Source organism: Coregonus lavaretus (genome assembly GCF_964263955.1).
Source record: "Coregonus lavaretus genome assembly, chromosome: 5".
NCBI classification, from domain to species: domain Eukaryota; kingdom Metazoa; phylum Chordata; class Actinopteri; order Salmoniformes; family Salmonidae; genus Coregonus; species Coregonus lavaretus.
Window position 1 is genome coordinate 46,105,192 of NC_139992.1, and position 17,612 is coordinate 46,122,803.

The 17,612-nt window shown below is 43.2% G+C and overlaps 1 protein-coding gene across 2 annotated transcripts; it reads right to left on the reverse strand.

The window, feature by feature from the left end:
* Positions 1 to 224: 224 nt before the first annotated feature.
* On the reverse strand, positions 225 to 16,489 carry LOC311129853 (diphosphoinositol polyphosphate phosphohydrolase 3-beta-like). Of its 2 annotated transcripts, none has more exons than XM_084162354.1 (5): positions 16,145 to 16,489; positions 10,427 to 10,537; positions 8,719 to 8,763; positions 8,361 to 8,445; positions 225 to 2,944 (listed from the first exon to the last, which is right to left on the reverse strand). In XM_084162354.1, the coding sequence occupies exons 1-5, from the start codon at positions 16,238 to 16,240 to the stop codon at positions 2,736 to 2,738; spliced, it is 546 nt and encodes a 181-aa protein (XP_084018480.1). In that variant the 5' UTR covers positions 16,241 to 16,489; the 3' UTR covers positions 225 to 2,735. The 2 variants fall into 2 exon arrangements, with proteins under 2 accessions (XP_084018480.1, XP_084018479.1); XM_084162353.1 differs by having other exon boundaries at positions 8,361 to 8,448.
* Between the last annotated feature and the right edge of the window lie 1,123 nt (positions 16,490 to 17,612).

Here is a 17,612-nt window from a genome sequence, read left to right on the forward strand (position 1 = left end):
AGTAAGTCTCATGCATCCCTCCTAAGTGCCCTGGACCAGTCATCTTGTGTCCGTTTCCATCAAGCATCCTTGTGGACTTCCTGTTCTATACTGTCTTTTTATTGGAAGATTAACACAAAGTAACAACTGACCCACCCACTAACACAACCATGCACCAACAATGTACCAAAAGACTGGAGAAACACTGAACAAAATGAGTAGATGCAGTACAGACAGGCTGGAGTCAAGTAATTCCCTTTTAATTAATGATTATTCCAAACAGAATAGTCTTCAATCCACTTTATCCAATTTCACTGTACATATGATCATAAAGGAAATTATGTTTGCATTGATAAACAAGTGAGTGCTTCAACACACCCTAGTGAGACAGTGCCTGGCACAATCAGCACACATTCACAGCAGTCCCCCACACATTCATTATACAGGGACTGTTTAGTGTCAGTAATAAGGGTCCATGGGAGTTATTCATTCAAAATAAAACTACAGCTGCTGTAAATGTGTCACTCCCCCCCCCCCCCCCCCCCCCCCAATTCAGGACAAATAGCATTAATGTCCTTACTTTCCTTCCTGAATGTAGTGTACCAATATGCATCAATCCTATCGATATTAATTGTTATATCCATTAAAATTAAAACGGTTTAAAGGTGATAGTTTCATGAATAACCATGTATTTTTAGAAATCCTTAGAACATTACCAAATGTACCAATTATTATCACATATTAGACATGGCTAGAGTAAGTAGATTTTGACTTTATCATTCTGCCTGGCCAATTATATAAAAAATAATTATTTTCGCCCAGGATTTATATTTATTTAATTGTCACACAGACACAATGTATGCAACATACACCACATGTAGTCTGACCAAGTGGCAGACTTTATCCAATCACAGTCTTTATAGAAAGACTGGACCAGCCAGACGACTGTCCAATCACACATGCCGGTGAAATCTTTTCATGCAACAGATTTTGAGAAGGGTCAATATCAATCTCACAATAGATCCCACCTTCATCTTTTAACACGGTTTCTTGGGTTACTTACTGGCTCCTAAACGCTCTCTCCCAAATAACTGCTTTGATGAGGCATGAGCTCAAAACAAAACAAGCATTATCCACTATGGCAGACCTGGGTCAAGTACACATATAAAATACAGTGCACTTGATTTAGCTTGCCTAGTAAAATGGAACCAATGGAATAATCCCCAAAATACAAACTCCGCCCACCCTACAATACCTCATGTATTTGAAAGTTGACATACTGGTATGTATTTGATCCAAGTCTGCCCCAGAGGGGTGTTCTTGTAATAATGTTAATGCTGGGAGTCTGGGTGAGATAGTAGTTGAGTAATAAGATTAAAAAGTGAAACCACTTTTATGCTTGTGTAATCTCCAGTAAAGCAGTACAAACAAGTGTGTTCTCAATTACAATATCTCACATCCATGTCCATCGTAAGAACATTTCCAGGTTCAGCCTAACCACCATTGCCGTTCCACCATAAATCCAACACCGAAAGCACCAATTTCCATCCACTCCCTTTCTCTTTCAGACAACTTTCCTATTCGTTGTTCCATGTCATCTCATCTCTGTTCTTAAGTGGAACTGAAAGGAGGAACATTTTTACTGTCAGACCTTCACTACATGGCACAGCATTTCTCCATGAAACACACACTTACAACAATTTTATATATACAGTATATATATTTTTACATCATTAGAAAAACAATCTAAAAGATGGAGAGGAGAAAAGTTAATATGGTTGCATTTCTGTTAACCAGACAAATAACTCTACACTTCTCTGCAGCAAAGTATTTACAGATCCCCTGTGTGGGGGGTTCAATCCTCATTCAGTGGTCAGACAAGATGCACAAGTGTGGATTAAGGTACATTATCTCAGCATTGAGGAGACATCATTTGTGGCAATTTAATGAAATATAGATATTATTATTTTAAAGAGGGTCTGCCTTCAACTTGTAAAGAGACTCTTTTGAAGATTGAAGTGATCATATATGGGGCGGGGTTAATAATTAAATGAATTTATCAAATTAGTGTTATTCATGATGATGATAGATGATGACAATCAATGCAACACAATTAAAGGCAATTAAATGTGAAATGCTCCGTATAAAATAAAATAAAATAAAAATGTTTGTTGTTTTTACAACTACTTGAAGAAGGGCACCAATTACTGAGGTGAAGGGGGAGGGATAATAGTGAGCCCTTGTCTTCTGTCCACACTTTATGGTCCTACTTGAAGTAGATAAACAGTCATATTTTTTAGCTGTAGTTTGTTAGTATAGGTTAAACACCAGCCAAAGGGAATCCGACACTGTGCTAAGACGGTCCTTCCAGTGCTCGTCCAACTGAGGTAGCATCTCTTTGTTGTCAATATTGTGCCAGCTCCCGAGGTCCAGTGACACCACCATTTTCCATCCTATTGTCAGCCAATGACCCCTTTTCTGTGGCAGCCATGTTGTGTGATTTACTTAATTATGGAAGAAAATAATAATACAATTGACCCCAATAGAACATTCTTAAAGAAGTTACTGAAAGGCATTCCTTAACTGAATCATCCAGACAGTTCCAAGTATGGCTTTGGTTTGTCCAAGTATACAGTCATTTACATACATGTCGCGTGAGTCGTGACTCTGAGGATTTGTATATTCATGCAAAATGTCCGTTTTCAGTGTATCTGTACAGGTAGAAGATAGTTCATGGGCGTGGGAAGGGGCCAGTCCTATCTGCGCGAGGGGCCCAGAACAGATCCCGTGGTGGGGGGGCCGTAACGGGGGAAGTTGTCATTAGGGGGCGGGCTGGGGAGCAGGGAGTTCCCGTTAGTTGGGGAGCAGCTGAGATTAAGCCGCTTCAGGTACTCAGCGTGGTCCGGCTTGTGGTGCTGCAGGACTTTGATGGCCTCGTCCACCGTGAACCACTCCCGTTTACGACCTGCAGGGGGAGACAGAAACACAGAGTGTGAATCACTCCTGCTGTTGACCACCAGGGGGAGACAGATGAAAAGAGTGAATCACTCCTGCTGTTGACCACCAGGGGGGCCAAGCAGTGGACATTTTACACCAACCACCTGAAGGCTTTGTCCTGAGTCATTTTGAAATTGACGATCACCTGTGAAATGTTAACTTGTTTAAGGGTTTCATAAAAATGTTGACTTTGAGACTCTGGGACACTCAAAATGACTGAAATATCCCAGTATGCATTTCAAACACAAATATGGGGCTAATAACACAGAAATGGCCTGTAACCTATTGCACATTTTTACACTTTGTATTTGTATAAGTGAGGAAAGAAAGATCAACCTTGTTGAAACTGAGTTTAGATAAGAAAGAGGTTGTTAGAACATTGATACCATACAACAGGATTAGTGGAGGCCCCGGGCCTCTTCCCCTTCCTGGGGGTGCCTCCTCGTCCACACATACTTACTGGGAAACTTGTTAGTAAAGAGCAGGAATTACTGTTTCATTAATTATACCCCTACAATATCTATTCTTGCAACAACAAAAGCCTACATAAAGAGACTATCCGGTACTTTTGTATACTCTTTAGCCAGTAGTTCTGAAAGAGGCCCCCATAAATTGCGTACTATGTCACATATATGCAGATGTGTGCACCACGTCACTGGCCCAAAGCGCTTAACCGCTAGGCTACACATCCAGCCCAAAGTGGGAGGTTTAAAAAATACTTACTAGTCGCCAAAGTTCCGGAGCATGTCTTTAATACAGTCCCAATAACCAGTCAGCATTCAGAACTACTGGGGATCTCCACATGAACTTAAAGTGACATTTGCCCTTTGAGGGGTGGAGATCTTCTCACAAAAAAATGGGATCTGGATCAACCCCATGTGGCACTGTCAATAAAATATTCTGGTATCCCCTTACCAATCTGCAAACACGCCCAACCTTTGTCATATTCAACATTTATTTCCCTATTAATTTCAGCCTACCTAAAGTATTGTGAAGGGTGCTAATAGCCAGTTTAAATACATGTTTCCAGAATAGATGTTATCAGAATACATTGATTATCTCTAACAACAGCTACAGTGAGGGAAAAAAGTATTTGATCCCCTGCTGATTTTGTACGTTTGCCCACTGACAAAGATATGATCAGTCTATAATTTTAATGGTAGGTTTATCTGAACAGTGAGAGACAGAATAATAACAAAAAAATCAAGAAAAACGCATGTCAAAAATGTTATAAATTGATTAGCATTTTAATGAGGGAAATAAGTATTTGACCCCTCTGCAAAACATGACTTAGTACTTGGTGGCAAAACCCTTGTTGGCAATCACAGAGGTCAGATGTTTCTTGTAGTTGGCCACCAGGTTTGCACACATCTCAGGAGGGATTTTGTCCCACTCCTCTTTGCAGATCTTCTCCAAGTCATTAAGGTTTCGAGCCTGACGTTTGGCGACTCAAACCTTCAGCTCCCTCCACAGATTTTCTATGGGATTAAGGTCTGGAGACTGGCTAGTCCACTCCAGGACCTTAATGTGCTTCTTCTTGAGCCACTCCTTTGTTGCCTTGGCCGTGTGTTTTGGGTCATTGTCATGGTGGAATACCCATCCACGACCCATTTTCAATGCCCTGGCTGAGGGAAGGAGCTTCTCACCCAAGATTTGACGGTATATGGCCCCGTCCATCGTCCCTTTGATGCGGTGAAGTTGTCCTGTCCCCTTAGCAGAAAAACACCCCCAAAGCATAATGTTTCCACCTCCATGTTTGACGGTGGGGATGTTGTTCTTGGGGTCATAGGCAGCATTCCTCCTCCTCCAAACACGGCGAGTTGAGTTGATGCCAAAGAGCTCCATTTTGGTCTCATCTGACCACAACACTTTCACCCAGTTCTCCTCTGAATCATTCAGATGTTCATTGGCAAACTTCAGACGACCCTGTATATGTGCTTTCTTGAGCAGGGGGACCTTGCGGATGCTGCAGGATTTCAGTCCTTCACGGCGTAGTGTGTTACCAATACTTTTCTTGGTGACTATGGTCCCAGCTGCCTTGAGATCATTGACAAGATCCTCCCGTGTAGTTCTGGGCTGATTCCTCACCGTTCTCATGATCATTGCAACTCCACGAGGTGAGATCTTGCATGGAGCCCCAGGCCGAGGGAGATTGACAGTTATTTTGTGTTTCTTCCATTTGCGAATAATCGCACCAACTATTGTCACCTTCTCACCAAGCTGCTTGGCGATGGTCTTGTAGCCCATTCCAGCCTTGTGTAGGTCTACAATCTTGTCCCTGACATCCTTGGAGAGCTCTTTGGTCTTGGCCATGGTGGAGAGTTTGGTATCTGATTGATTGATTGCTTCTGTGGACAGGTGTCTTTTATACATGTAACAAGCTGAGATTAGGAGCACTCCATTTAAGAGTGTGCTCCTAATCTCAGCTCGTTACCTGTATAAAAGACACCTGGGAGCCAGAAATCTTTCTGATTGAGAGGGGGTCAAATACATATTTCCCTCATTAAAATGCAAATCAATTTATAACATTTTTGACATGCGTTTTTCTGGATTTTTATGTTGTTATTCTGTCTCTCACGGTTCAAATAAACCTACCATTAAAATTATAGACTGATCATTTCTTTGTCAGTGAGCAAACGTACAAAATCAGCAGGGGATCAAATACATTTTTCCCTCACTGTACATTGTTATTGCCATAGACATAAGCTCATTTAAAGGAAAGGTCATTCACAGTGGCATGCTTTCACAACATTATTTTTGAGGAACAGGTCGTAGCCCATGTTTGGTAATCCTGTGTGTTAACAGGAATGAGGATAATTAGTGCAAAGGAACAAGTACCGTAATTTTCGGACTATAAACCGCGCCTTTTTTCCCATTTTTCGACCCTGCGGCTTATATAACGGTGCGGCTAATCTATGGATTTTTACAGCTAACGGCCACTAGAAGACCTCCTAAATCTATGGATTTTACAGGTTACAGTCCACCAACTTTAACTCTATGGGCTCTATGACCGGTCCGCGCCCCCCACCTTTGAGCGGCGGGCTCCAGCAGGAAAAGCTGGAGGCCGGAAAAGAGTGAGACAGGTAGCGCGCAAAAGTAAAAGTGGAACCGAGAGTGGTACGAGAGACAGAACGAGAGACAGAACGAGAGCAAGACAGACAGACATTACGAGAGCGAGACAGTTTGTGCAAAGGAAGTTTTCATGCACAAACCCTCATTATGGAAAACAAACGTAGAAATGCATATGATGCAGCTTTTAAGTTAAAGGCAGTCAATCTGGCTGTCAAAACATCCACGATCATTAACAGGTTCCGAAAGGCTGGACTGCTGCGTGATGAAGAGGAGGACGCCGCCACAGCTGAGGCCCTTCAGAGGCTGTTCGATTCCGACAGTGACGAAGAGGAGTTCGTTGGTTTTGAGAGCGACAACGAAGGAGAGAGGAGAGTGGCTGACGAAGCCACCCTGAGTCTGTTCGTTTCCGACACTGAAGATGAGGACTTTGGTGGTTTTAGTACGCAGGAAGAAGACGGAGATGAGGATTAATGACTTGACTTTTCTGGTTACAGCCGTGTACTGCACCTTAGCCTAAAAGATGAAGACGAGGATTAATGACTTTTCTGGTAGGCTGATTACCGTATATTTTAAGCAGCCGTGTTGCTGCAACTTTAGGCTTACGCGCTTACTGTCGTGTTACAGGCACTTTATTTTGCACTTTTTAAAAAAAACATTTAATTTAGCCATTGATATTGCCTCGTCAAGCGCTGTAAGCTTTGTTTTTTGTTATGGTACTACTGTAGGCTATAATGTAGATAAATATTCAAAGATGTGCACACTTTTTCAAGGTTTTTCAAAAATAACCAAAGTTAAGTGGTTAAATGATTGTGACGCTATTAACTAATTTTGCTGGGGAACCCCTAGCACTCCCTCAAGGACCACTGGTTGAAAACCACTGCTGTAGATCACTGCCGGCATGTGCGCTGGGAGCGCACCGTTTAAGTTTGAAAGTTGAAAAGTTTGTGTGTCTGAAACGCTATGTGATACAGTACAGTTTACACAGCACAGTATATGTTCTGCAGCTACTATTGCACTAAATGGTAACACTTGAATACGTTATGCAAATATGCAACTTGTTTGTTGAAATGTTAATAAATGGGAGCTTCCTCAAGCAGCCATCTCTTTCCCGACAATCCCCTCTGTGCACGAACCCTTACATATGGTAATTAAAATTAAAACACCTGCGGCTTATAGTCCAGTGCGGTTTATATATGTACACATCATTCAATATCATTCAATTTAGCTGCTGCGGTCCTCTGTAGCTCAGCTGGTAGAGCACGGCGCTTGTAACGCCAAGGTAGTGGGTTCGATCCCCGGGACCACCCATACACAAAAATGTATGCACGCATGACTGTAAGTCGCTTTGGATAAAAGTGTCTGCTAAATGGCATATTATTATTATTATACTCCGGTGCGCCTTATAGTGCGGAAAATACGGTATTGGTGCGGTTAAGTCGGTAAACAAAAATGAAAGAAAGACTGAGGCTGATATACTGAGTACTGTAAGCTCTATAAGGACTAAAAGCTCCAGCCACTCAGGAGAAAGTCTGAGGCTGATATACTGAGTACTGTAAGCTCTATAAGGACTAAAAGCTCCAGCCACTCAGGAGAAAGTCTGAGGCTGATATACTGAGTACTGTAAGCTCTATAAGGACTAAAAGCTCCAGCCACTCAGGAGAAAGACTGAGGCTGATATACTGAGTACTGTAAGATCTATAAGGACTAAAAGCTCCAGCCACTCAGGAGAAAGACTGAGGCTGATATACTGAGTACTGTAAGCTCTATAAGGACTAAAAGCTCCAGCCACTCAGGAGAAAGACTGAGGCTGATATACTGAGTACTGTAAGCTCTATAAGGACTAAAAGCTCCAGCCACTCAGGAGAAAGACTGATTGTCTAAAGGGTGTTTAGTGGATTTCAGAGGTCAGGTCACACGGTTCGGTGCAGTCAGTGGTGAGTCAAGGTCTGTTTGGGAAGGCCTGGGATAGATGACCTGCTGAGTAATCCAATCACACGTTCACATTTTACTCTACCTTTTAGCAGCTATTTTAGTCCACCTCTCCAAGGCCAGCAGGCTGGTATGATTTAGCTGTTAGCAGCATAAGTTGAGTCTAAATCAGCCACTTTGGAATTGATGTGTTATGACTCCAAACTTTAGATTACGTGAAGGCGGATGTTATTGGAGAAATATTGAACTTGTTTGTTGCTTGTTTTCTGCAATCCCAGGCCTTTTAGTCAGTGAGGCCTGTTGGTGCTGCCAATATCCTTCCTGGAAAAACAGATTATTATAATAAACATTGAAGTCCTGATGTCATGTGACCATAAACTCACCTATGTTGACCGAGTCCTCCCATGCTTCCAATGTCTCCGTCACAGTCAATACGTAAACATACGTTCGGTGCTTTCGGTCTTGGTTCTGCTGTAAAGTGAAAAATAAAAATACATTTCAAAATCCAGGTCGGAAGAACCTCTACCTGTGCCACCTCAAGAAAAAAAAAGCTGCTTTCAGAGGGTGTACATGCTTTAGGATAGTTTGTCAACCCTTGACTAGGCATCAACCAAATCCACTCATTTTCTATTCTTGAATTTAATTCATGTGACAATTTACACTTACATAGCAATGACAGTTTTGCAGGGAGTAAAAACGTAACTGTCTTATAATGACTGTCAGCCCAGAGTCACGCCTTACCTCGAACACACCTAGCAGACGTCCCAACTTGCCTTTCACTCCAGCCTGGTGGAAGAGAGGAGAGAGGTATTAGGAGGATGTGAGATGACAGTATTGGGCCTATGGCAATTTGACAAATCAAAACACTGGTGTTAGATTAAAAAGGAAAGTAGACAAATCCCAATTCTTGAAAATACAGTGTGGGGGTTTAGTATGAAAACCTTTGACTGGAGTTAGGAGTGTGTGTTGAGATGTGAAGAGTGTGTGTGTGTGTGCGTGTGTGCGTGTGTGTGTGTGTGTGTGTGTGTGTGTGTGTGTGTGTGTGTGTGTGTGTGTGTGTGTGTGTGTGTGTGTGTGTGTGTGATCAGAACGTTGACCGATATAATGTGATTGAATATCATAACACAAACCCACCCAGTCCTGCTGTATATTTAGAGGTCAAAATCAGAGAGACTGTTTCCAAAAAGACACACCCCCTATTCCCCTTCCTTCCCCTTTAACAAGCTTCACAAAGACAATCTGTCCACGTCCACTGGACAGGCTTTAGGACCTGTGAAGGTGCGGGAGCCAAGTTTAGCCTGCTGACGCAGCCAAGTATGTTAGGTCTCCCACCAGCTGGACCTTTGGAATACCACCAGCTCCTCAGTCACTACCCAAACCAAATCCTTCTGACCCCTTTCTCTACAAACCCACTTTGGACCCACTAAAATGTACCTCCCAACCCCCTATTTCACATAGTAGAATTGCCATTTACTTCAAACAGAGGGCTCATAGAATCCCCCCAAAAAGCCCCTACCTGGTTTGTCTGTTTAAAAATAGAGATTTGGTTGGTTTTTAAGCCGGCATGCCAGCCTACACCCAGCTGTCAACACGGTATTCATCCCAAAAGCACCTCTGCCAAAATGTGTCCTCTGTAACCGTTTTGGGAAAATAAATACTAACCCAAAAACGAGACAGCCGTCGAAAAAGTACATGCCAAAATAGGAAGTGGGTATGTGACTCCCACACTGTTGGAATACAAAGCCAAGACAGGGTCACAGCTAAGATCAAAAATAAGTGGGGAAAATATGGTGACATGTCATAAGTGCGTTCCCGTCACCCACAATCATTGCATACATTGAGTCTCTCAGAGCTGAACCCTTTAGCGGTGAAGCCACTTTGGAGAGGACATGCTGTGAAGTGCCATTGAGATATCCCAGAAGATCGGCAAGGTTAGTCACATGCCACGAGGAAGGCAGTGGTGAATTATAGAGGGTCTCTCTCCCTCTCATAGTGTATATGAGAATATTTAGGGCCTACAGTCATTCCTGCACGTTGCCTGTAAATGACCAATCAGGGGCCAGCAAAAAACTTCTGATACTCATATAGATGACATGATCACTACCTGACTTAAAGCCAGAGTTTACAATTAACCATTACAATAGTCTCACCCATCGCTAAAAGGCATGTTCTTTACAGACAAATCAATGAACGACCATCAGATCAATGTGTGTTTTGTGCGTGCATATAGCTATTAGTTATACACCCATCATTGATGATTATGGTGATCATTGATTGGATTAAAGGAAAGATTCAACCATTTTGAATGTTTTATTGTTTTTGTGCATCTCTGAGTGATGTTCTATCGACTCCCGGGGTCATTATTTTATTTGTATGTGTATTATAACATTCAAATGGGTAAATCTTTCCTTTAATATATGATGATGATGATGATGACAGGTGAACTCACCTCTTCAAACACCTCTCTGACTGCTGCGCCACAGGGCTCCTCCTCCGGCTCCATCCCTCCACCTGGGACGATCCACTGGTCCGGGTGCCGACTGCTACTCACCAGCAACACCTGGCAGAGAAAACACAATAGCTCTGTGAGTCCAGCTCCGACACAGGGCTCTATGCTCCATCACAGGGCTCTATGCTCCACCACAGGGCTCTATGCTCCACCACAGGGCTCTATGCTCCACCACAGGGCTCTATGCTCCATCACAGGGCTCTATGCTCCATCATAGGGCTCTATGCTCCATCACAGGGCTCTATGCTCCATCACAGGGCTCTATGCTCCATCACAGGGCTCTATGCTCCACCACAGGGCTCTATGCTCCATCACAGGGCTCTATGCTCCACCACAGGGCTCTATGCTCCACCACAGGGCTCTATGCTCCATCACAGGGCTCTCTGCTCCACCACAGGGCTCTATGCTCCACCACAGGGCTCTATGCTCCATCACAGGGCTCTATGCTCCACCACAGGGCTCTCTGCTCCACCACCGGGCTCTATGCTCCATCACAGGGCTCACTGCTCCACCACAGGGCTCTATGTTCCACCACAGGGCTCTTTGCTCCACCACAGGGCTCTATGCTCCACCACAGGGCTCTATGCTCCACCACAGGGCTCTCTGCTCCACCACAGGGCTCTATGTTCCACCACAGGGTCCTCTTCTCCACCACAGGGCCCTCTGCTCCACCACAGGGCCCTCTGCTCCACCACAGGGCTGTTAGATTGACCAGGATCAGGTCCTTTTGGGAGCATCCAAGCAGGTGCCTGAGCTTAAATTACACCACAGTCTGCAGTGTACAACGATCCGTACTGATTGAATGAGCCTGTATCTGCATTTTCATGATGCAATACACACACACACACAACCTACACACACACACACACTCATGACATAGTTGCTCAGTTGTCTCTTTCACCATGCTGAGGAAACACCCAGTAGGGCAGGTCAAGTTACTGGATGCTTTAGGTAGCTTGCCTTCTGCTCCTAAAGGCTGATCCCAGATCAGCTCATTCAACCCAAGTCAGTCGAATACGACAGACGACAGTGATCCAGCTTCAGCAGCAGCTTGTGTGGCTTTCACCTTCCATCTTTCCCCCATCCCGACCCCTCTATATCGGACCAGTGTGTCAGCATGACAGCCAGGTAATAAAAGCTAGCAGTGCGGCTTTGACACTCCTCCGTGCTGCTCTAATGGGATTGCTGGAGGAGGCCCGTTGAGGTCCGAGCCAGGAGCCAGGCAGTGACAAGTCGAGTGACCAAGAGTGGCCACACAGAGGATACGGCACGTGTCACCCTTCCACTTTGGATCACCACGTCATGTTCTCGGGCCTTAACCGAGCCGACATCTCATCTGGCTCGTCCTGGGCTAAGAGGGGATGGAGGGTGGACAGAGGGTGGGACGGTTAGCTATATTTACGGGCGCCACATACAGATGAGGGAATCCAACTGAAGCAGCAGGGTAGCCTACAGTATGAGCCCTAAAGCCACAAAACATGAGGATAGAATGAACCTACTAACCTATTTATACTAGACTGCTAGCGCTTCAGAATGTGTACGTGTGTGTGTGTACACGTGTGTGTGGTGTGTGTGTGTGTGTTGGGGGGGGGGGGGGGGGTACTGTCTGTGTTTATATATGGGGGTGGGGCACTGCTGTGTGCCTTTTGCAAATAGTTTTCTTCGGGCTTTAAGCAGCTCAGGGAGGGATGTCACTGCGTTTGACATTGTCTACCGTGGAGTTTACAAAACAAAGCTAGCTAGACTACATCCCGCCCAGTGTTATTTTTGCCTCACTTTTCAAGTCCTATGTTTTCTATTTCTTGCTCAAAATGTGGTTGGATATGAACTGCTACGAATTTAACTATTTCCAGGAAAGACATAAGGCTTGTAAGCACCTCATACAAATTTATGCAATATACAAAACATTGTTAATTTCATTTATGTCAACAGCTTAGGCTAGTAAGGTATGCTCCCCTAAACAATCATGGAACACTAGGCACAGTGAGGAGCAAAACTCCACACCAACATATTAGATAGGTCAAAGGTCAGGTGCAGAGGGAGCGGGGGTGGAAAAAGCCCAAAGGGAATAGAGCAGCGTCTCCCAGCGAGATTCCAGTGCGTTTTGTAAGCCTGCTGAACGGGCCAGGAATCTCTGGGAGGAAATAAACACCTACTCTCTTGGAGGAGCAACACGATGGAGGAACTCCTGTGGCTGTCAAATAAGCCAGTCTCCTACATGCCAGCCTAAGGAGGTTTGAAGTTTTAGACTGGAGTATTTTAATGCATTAGGAGAGTGGTTAGTGGTAACCAAAATAGACCTATGAAGTCAACATACGGAAGTTTGCTTCCCCTTATTTTACACCAAATACACCTACTTTCAGCCTAGTCGGTATAAAAAAACAAAGGCCAAATATATGCCCATTCAATACAGCTTTAACTCCTATCTAGCAATGTACAGGTAGGGCAACATCATTTGCCTAGTAATAGGCTACCCTTTAGTCCATCCAGAGCAACAATACACTGTACTTTACCAAGTGTCAACAAACCTTTAGTCTTGTAGTGACACAGTGGACTGAAATACAGCCTCAGGACTTTTCAGGGATGAAGGCACCCATAACAGATCGCTCCTACCCTCCGGCATGAACACTCTTCTAGTCTCTACTGTTGTTGGAGGCAAATGGCCCGCCCACTGCCACTGACCCGCCCACTGCCACTGGCCCTGAGGGATGTAATGTTCCTGTTTTCCCTTGTTGGGCTTTAATCCTTGTCACTGAACACCTGACCCTAGAGGGTTCATCTTTCTCCTTTTCCATTCCTTAAACAAAGTCTCTGACATCACAGGGAGTTCTTATTAACCTACTCAGGCCCTCTAACATGTTGTGTGTGTGTGTGTGTGTGTGTGTGTGTGTGTGTGTGTGTGTGTGTGTGTGTGTGTGTGTGTGTGTGTGTGTGTGTGTGTATATGTGTATGTGTGTGTGTGTGTGTGTGTATGTGTGTGTTTGTGTTTGTGTTTGTGCTGGAGAAGCTACATTTTTGGTCCATCTCCACAAACGGGACTGAGATTTGATTGCTGAGATCTGACCAAAGCAGGTTGAGACAAGAACTTCAGATACAGATGGGCCGCAATCCTTCAGGGATTCAACAGCATGGGATTGGCACAAAGAGGTGGCATTGGCAAAGACAGTATTGGCCACGCAGGAGCCACAGAGGCTTTACTCCTGTTCAGGCTTAATGAGTGCATGCAAGTACGGCAGAGTAGCTGGACAGATCTAGAGCAAACTCTGTAAAGAAGGACAGTTGGACAGACACAGGCGAAGCATTTCTTGACCTAACAATACCCTTGACCAGAGACACAGGTGGGTGACTGAAGATGGTCTCCATTAGTTCCACCACAGGTATCTTAAATATTAAAACAAGCTAAGACATTATATCAAGGTTGACTTGTTTTATAGCATGAAAAATGAATGTCAGCAACAAGACTATATGTGTAGGTAATTACTAATGTTTATAAATACTTCACAAGTAAAAATCAAAAGTGGAGATTGGAATGCAGCATTGAGACTGAGATTGGGCAGTCTCATTAATATAACTCAGTGAGAAAGCCTTCCAGCTACCCAGCTGCTCTACCACAATGCAATGGGCCTATGGCACGGCACACACTGACACACAGCAAACTGATATATCTCTATTCCTTGTTCCTGAAAGAACCGGCTATGCATGAGGGAGAGAACAAGGCTCCCGCAGACTTACGGGACAACAGTTTCTCAGTTTCTCCTTGAGGCCATCTCTCTCTCTCTCTCTCTCTCTCTCTCTCTCTGTCTCTCGCTCTCTCTCGCTCTCTTTCTCTCTCTCTCTCTCTCTCTCTCTCTCTCGCTCTCTCTCTCTCTATCTGTCTCTCTCTCTCTCTGTGTGTGTCTCTCTTTCTCCCCCCCCCCCTCTCTCTCTCTCTCTCTCTCTCTCTCTCTGTCTCTCTCTCTCTCTCTCTCTCTGTCTCTCTCTCTCTGTGTGTGTGTGTGTGTGTGTGTGTGTGTGTGTGTGTGTGTGTGTGTGTGTGTGTGTGTGTGTGTGGTGTGTTGTACAAATACTTGAGTGCTCTGATAGAGTTCTTAATGACAGATACAGACAGATAAAGTCTGCAGCTTCTATATTGCATAACAGTGGTGCAGGGGAAGTCAGAGGCTGCAGTGTCTTGAACTGTCTGATAGAAATTTGGATTTGTATCAGACAGTACAAATCCAAACTAAGGAGCCGTTCATAAACAAGGCATGTTGTTCAGTAAGAAATGAAAAGCATCACCTCTTTTACATGAATGGCCAACCTTAATAGTCTTCTCGACCTTAGTTAATGCACTGAAAAATTACATAATTTGCTTACTAAGTCTCCTATAACCAACAAATCGAATCAATTAAACTGTATTTATCACATGCGCGGAATACAACTGGTGTAGACTTTACCATGAAATGCTTGCTTACAAGCCCTACCCAACAATGCAGTTTAGAAATTAGAATGAAATAGTAACACACGATTTGACAACAAAGTAAAGGCATAAACAATGGAATAGGTCCTTAGATTTAGGTTATGATAAAGTGGGCCTATTTAACTTATTATGGTAGTAGGCCTAAGTCATATTCTGTACATTTTGTGGCTTTAAACATTTAAATAGACCTAGGCAGAAACAATTGGAGCATGCTATATTGAATGAAAGAACACATGCACAACAATATAGCCTATAACATGGAAATAATTGCTTCCCATTTAATAAAATAAAAAAAGTATGGAACGAGTCCTATATTTTGCTATAACTTCGGGGAAATTGACTTGGGTAGACAGTCCATTTTGTCAAACCATAGACAGTGAACGCTTGCATCACGATGGCGCGTAGGCTATCATGGTGAAGCCTGCTTAAAACCCAGAAACTATTACGAGGCATATGTCTAGGTCTACAGCAATTTGTTAAAGATATTCTCTCAAAACAGAAATATAAAAAACTAAGCATTGATTGAGACTACATTTTAATAGACTACCTTTGGTTTTAGCCTAGGATCCTGAAAACCTGTCCAACAAAATGGCCACTTCATCAATAACGCATTTTATTTTCAGGCAGCAGAGATTATAAAGTGTTCAATGATAAAGGTGATATTGTTACTAGTTTTTAAAATCGTATGCATTCGTACAGTGTTAGTGTCATACAATGTAGCAATGGCTGCACTGATGTCCCGCCCGTCATATGAAACATGCAACAGAGCGCCTCGCCCCCCTCGCTTTGCAATCAAACTAGCCCAAACTGGATAGCCGCGGGCAGTCACACACCAGTAAGGATGTATTACTAAAGCTATCGAACGTAGGCCCATAAAAAGCGTATTAATAGACTATAACACACCAGTTTTTTATTTATTTGTTATTTGTTTAACATCAAGTCTACATCTCGAATCATTAGGTTTTAAAAACCCCGCAGAAGCATTTAATTCAGACACGGCAAGACAGCCCCCGCACATCGACATTTTCTGATGAATCAAGTGGGAAAACCACAATGAAAACCTATTAAAGTCTATTACAATAGGCAAATATAGATACAATATTGACAATTGTAGGCTATTGCCGAGAGCAGTGGTTTGGTTTAAAGACAGGACAGCATCGGTCCCCTGAACTGTCAATGAGAAATATAACCATCTTTACCTCTTCTTCACGTTCGTTCTTGAAGCACAAGCATGCCGCTCGCTTCTTGAAGCCCTCGCCATCATAAGTCCTGGTCTGGTTCGGCTTGAACTTCATTATGTAGGTTACTCCTCTCCTCACCGGGCAGGCAACGAGATCCAGCAAATTAACTAACGAAGAGTGAGTCACCGAACCAAGGTTCTGAATGGCGAAGAGAAAACCGACATCTGTTTATCACTGAGGTCCAAGAACGCGATATACCGACACTCTACCCATTGGCGGTGTATTATCCCATTCACTCCAATCGCGTTTAGTGCGTTCTTGTCAGGGAATTCCCTCCGTGATGTTGGGTTATTGAATGCAGTTCAGTCCCCCATACTCTCTACTTCTATGTGCAATCTCTTATTTAAGTAGAGGGAGTCAATACTGTACCCTCCTCCGAAGTCCTCCCACCTTGGGTAGTAGGCTACAAGGTAGGCTTTGCGCAGTCGCTGACTGTCAATAGACAGAAGGCAACGTAGCGGAGCGCTGTTTCGCATGTCACCATACGTCTGATAATTGTTGGAGGATAGGATAAATGTAGGACAAATCTAGCTGTGATTGAACATCTAAGTAGTGCACACTCCATCTGACTTTATGCTTTCTTGAAAAGTAGCCTATCCTGTTTGTTCCATAGGACCATCCATTTGGATATGCTATCTAGAAATGGCACGGGTTACAATTTTCTACCCTTAGGCCTATAACTTAATCAGAGTATTTTCTCAATATAAAATCTAATGCATCATAATGCATATTATTTGTGACATATTGCCCTGAAATGTCAGTAATCAAGGACTTTAAAAGACTCCAGCCTCCACTATAAACCACTGTCTTGGGGTTGGGGTTGGTGGAAAAGAGGGTTTCTGAGCTTCCATTTTTTCTGTATTTACACAGTGGTGGAAAAAGTACCCAATTGTTATACTTGAGTAAAAGTAAAGATACCTTAATAGAAATTGACTCAAGTAAAAGTCACCCAGTAAAATACTACTTGAGTAAAAGTCTAAAAGTATTTGGTTTTAAATATACTTAAGTATCAAAAGTAAAAGTATGAATCATTTCAAATTCATTTTATTTTATTTTATGTATGATAGCTAGGGGCACACTCCAACACTCAGACATCATTTACAAACGAAGCATTTGTGTTTAGTGAGTCCGCCAGATCAGAGGCAGTAGGGATGTTCTCTTGATAAGTGTGTGAATTGGACCATTTTCTGTCCTGCTAAGCATTCAAAATGTAACAAGTACTTTTGGGTGTCAGGGAAATTGTATGGAGTAAAAAGTACATTATTTTCTTTAGGAATGTAGTGAAGTAAAAGTAAAAGTAGTCAAAAATACAGATACACAAAAAAAATACTTAAGTAGTACATTAAAGTATTTTTACTTAAGTACTTTACACCACTGCATTTACATCAGAAAAATAAAAAAAGAATTTCACAAATAAAACACTGTC

Bases quoted from the DNA above. Each gene is read 5' to 3' on its own strand.
- LOC311129853 (XM_084162353.1), bottom strand. From the start codon at position 16,240: ATGAAGTTCAAGCCGAACCAGACCAGGACTTATGATGGCGAGGGCTTC. The intron at 8,764-10,426 runs GTGAGTTCACCT...CTCTTCCACCAG, and splicing joins TCAGAGAGGTGTTTGAAGAG to GCTGGAGTGAAAGGCAAGTT. The intron at 2,945-8,360 runs GTGAGTTTATGG...CTCCCCCTGCAG, and splicing joins GGAGGACTCGGTCAACATAG to GTCGTAAACGGGAGTGGTTC.